Raw genomic sequence first — 3,618 nt, 5'->3', positions numbered from 1 at the left:
TCTTAGAAAGAACTGAGATATGATGTGATTAACTAATCATAATTGTGTCACATCAAAAGTACACAACGTATAATTACATGATTTTGAAGCAAATATATAACACATGAAATTGTATCAAACAAGAATTTAATTAACAACAAATACAAATGATGGAAACTAAACGAAATAAGCTAGATCATTAACCTTTGTGTTGTACACATTAACACAAGTCAACGCAAGAGTTCTTTACTCAGAGAACTTAACGTACACACATTAATAATGTAATTTTTTTTTTTAATACTATCAATATAATTTAACATGTGATAGTAGACTGGTCTGCCTTTTGTTTCACATAAATAATTTCGCTTACTTGGAACCGGATGCCTTTTTACCTCGCCCTTGAGCTTGACCACCCCCACGCCCACCACCACCTCCGCCCCTACCCCCACCCCTACCCCCACCTCCACCTCCACCTGATTGAACCTCTGGGGTTTTCACCTTAAACCTGCCAAGTTTGCCACGTTTCCTCCTAGAAGTAAGAGAACATTCGACAGCAATTCCTACTAGTGATTGATATTTATCAATTCCTTGTTCAGATTGAGATTCTTCATTTCCTTTACTCCAATTCAAAGAGCTATCACTGGGATTCCTTCGGAGAGAAATTATTTGAGATTTCTTTTGTTTATCCTTCTTTGAAAACACAGCTCCAATTTTCTTCAGAGACTTCATGTAGAGGTCTCTGAAGAAATCTAGCAGAATAATCAGTTTCTTTCCTGATTTCCGTCTTATCATCACTGGCTTTTCTTGAACTTTTTCAACATCAGAAATTGAAGAAGTGATAGCTTCTGACTCTCCATTGAAATCTTCCATGAACATATATATATGTTTTTTTCTAAGAAAGAATTAACTAAAGATGATCAATTAAAATGAATGATAAGGCTATGGTAGTTGAGGCTTAAAATTCAATTTGGAAGATTTCATAAGACTATATGTGGAAGACGTACGCATTCTGAGTTGGTCATTTTCCGAAGCAACTCATGGCTGGCCTTAAGTAATAGGCGTTTCAACATAGATATAATATTTGCCAATATTATATGCAAATCAAACTTGTCAGTAAATTTTATTTTTTTAAAATGCAATTACATCGTGATGGCGTGTCCCTCGTACCAAAAGTTATTTACATAGGAGTAGGACTAAATATCCTTGACTCCTTAAAGAGTTCCCGTACAAAAGGGAGCTACATAACCGTATCTTCCTATAGGGTAAAAATCTGCGATAAAACAAGGGAAGATACATGATCCAAAAATTAACAAAAATTGATTACTCCTGTGAATGTCATTTGAACCAGGTTCAGTTTTGTAAGATCCTTTAGCCAAACCTGGTAATCTATTAGGAGAGGAAATATTTGTGTTAGGTCTTCTTATACTCCATTTAGCCAGTCCACGACCTGATTAGCTTCTTTGTAGCAATGTTAAATCCTGTAAATATTATGTTCGGTCAGTTCCTTGGCATTTCCTGAAGAGACATGGAAAGCCATGACCGTTACTCCATTCCTTATCCCTGCGAATGTCTCCTATGCCAGTCTGCCAGATGATCCTTTCATATTCTTTCTCCCATCCGTGTTACTCTTAAACCAAATATCCGGAGGTGTAGTCCATTCAACGAGGATTTGAACTACGATCTATCTGGATTAAGCATCTGAACACATGATAAAAAAATTCTATTAGACACTTCCGACTCAATTTTTGGAAAAGTTTTTTAGGCTTGTTCCAATTGAGGCTGATGTGTACAATTAAAGAAGGTGATATATTTTATGTGGCTAACTTATCTACGTAATAAGCGATTGAGAATACTCGCAAAAGCTTTTTCAAAATTTGAGCCGAAAATATCTAATAGGAACATTTTATCATGGTTCAGGTGCACAATCGGAACATGTCATAGTTCGAGCATCAAAATAAAATTTACTAACAAGTTTAAAGGATTGTCAAGGTATTCTGCCAAATTAATCTGTCAATATTTGCGACCGAAGGTAGTTATAAATACAGGCATGGTGATTTGATCTTTCCAATAATATTTTGACGTCCTCAAAATAGTTACTCCAATAAACTCTTCTTCTTATTAAAATTTGACGTAAAATATTAAGACGACGACCCTTAGAAGATGGAATATTTGAAACGCGCTTGCCACGGATAAGACTAAAACTTCCAATAGTTGTGTGACACCTGCGTTCAACTTAAGATTTAAAAAAAAAAAAAAAAAAGAAGAAGAAGAAGTTAGTCAAGTATCTTATTTGTATGTTAATTTGTTTAGTTATTTATTTATTTACTTGTATACGTACGCACGATGCACAGATTGTTTCAAAGAAAAAAGAGCAGAGAAAGATAATAGAAATATATGTATATTAACCATGTGTGACATATAGGAAAATTTTATGCTCAATTTTTTGGACCATTCTTAAGTGCTCATGTTACACCTCGTGAATTTTCGCGTCGTTGTAAGCAAATTAACGTGAGTTCAGAGAGGCTGTGCTACCCTTATAAGGTCAAGGAAGAATTTTAATAAGTGTTGGACAAGTATTTAAAGGTTTTGGGATCAAGCGAATCGAAGAGATTAGATTCGTTGAAAATTTGAAAAAACTTGGAAGAATTTTGGACAGAAATTTTGGTCCAACTTGAGAGGGGGATATCTCCTAGAATACGAGGAGTTATGGAACCCATAACCTATGTAAATTGAAGTTCAGCTAAGGGTGTCAAGTGGGCCGAGCCAGCCCGAACCCGGCCCGATAAACCCGGCCCACCATCGGCCCGGCCTAAACCCACTAAGAGGTGTAAGGGGCTGGGCTAGGTGGGTTTTATTAAGGGGCTCGGCCGGACAAGGTGGACAGCCCACCGGCCGGCCACCGAGTCTGCAGGTGATGGCCACCGGCACCTGGCCGGCCGGCCCACTTCAAATAAAAAAAACAAAAAAAAAACAAGATAACTACTACATTTATTACTAATAATAAGTATTTTAAAAACATTGTATCCCAATAAAATAGTTTGTAGCTATAATTGTGGGATTCTTAAAATTTTGGAAGCAAATATATGCAATATTTATTAATTATTCAAACCATAGTTAGAATCTTACTTTAGTTAATTAAAACCTAATCATTAATTTTAACTCATGTAATGTGTCTCTTATTCAAGTAAGAACTTGGGGAAAATGGAGAGAAGTCGGATCCGTTAATATTTAATTGCTACTAAATGAAAACTAATTAGCTCTCCTTTTTTTAAAAAAAAAAATTAATGGTCAGCTGAGCCCCACAGAATTAATAAAGTGGGCAGGGACCTTTTCCAATAGTTGAAAACTAGTTAGCTCTTCCTTTGTTTTTTTTTTTTCCAATTAATGGGCAGGTGGGCCCCACAGAATTAATAAAGTGGGCACTAGTGACCGTTGCCAACGGTTGTTTTTGGTAATTCAGCCGTTGGCCCAAAAAAGGCCCCTCAACCCCTTAAAATTATTTTTGACCTTTAAGTTTAAAAAATTACAGTTTAACCCATTTTTCACCTATAAATACCTCATACATTTCATCATTTTTTACTACAATCCTCTCATTTTATCTCACTTTCCCTCTTAATTTTCAGCAATTTCTATAATTTT

General features: G+C 35.7%; 1 protein-coding gene across 1 annotated transcript; it reads right to left on the bottom strand.

The window, feature by feature from the left end:
* Positions 1-345: 345 nt before the first annotated feature.
* On the bottom strand, positions 346-849 carry LOC132061065 (uncharacterized). Its single transcript, XM_059453940.1, has one exon. It carries the CDS (start codon positions 847-849, stop codon positions 346-348), a length of 504 nt encoding a protein of 167 aa, XP_059309923.1.
* Positions 850-3,618: the final 2,769 nt, after the last annotated feature.

The sequence above is a fragment of the Lycium ferocissimum genome, chromosome 6, assembly GCF_029784015.1.
Source record: "Lycium ferocissimum isolate CSIRO_LF1 chromosome 6, AGI_CSIRO_Lferr_CH_V1, whole genome shotgun sequence".
NCBI classification, from domain to species: Eukaryota; Viridiplantae; Streptophyta; class Magnoliopsida; order Solanales; family Solanaceae; genus Lycium; species Lycium ferocissimum.
This window is presented reverse-complemented; position numbering and strand designations above follow the sequence as displayed.

Coding starts and splice junctions, on each gene's coding strand:
- LOC132061065 (XM_059453940.1), bottom strand. CDS start 849: ATGGAAGATTTCAATGGAGAGTCAGAAGCTATCACTTCTTCAATTTCT.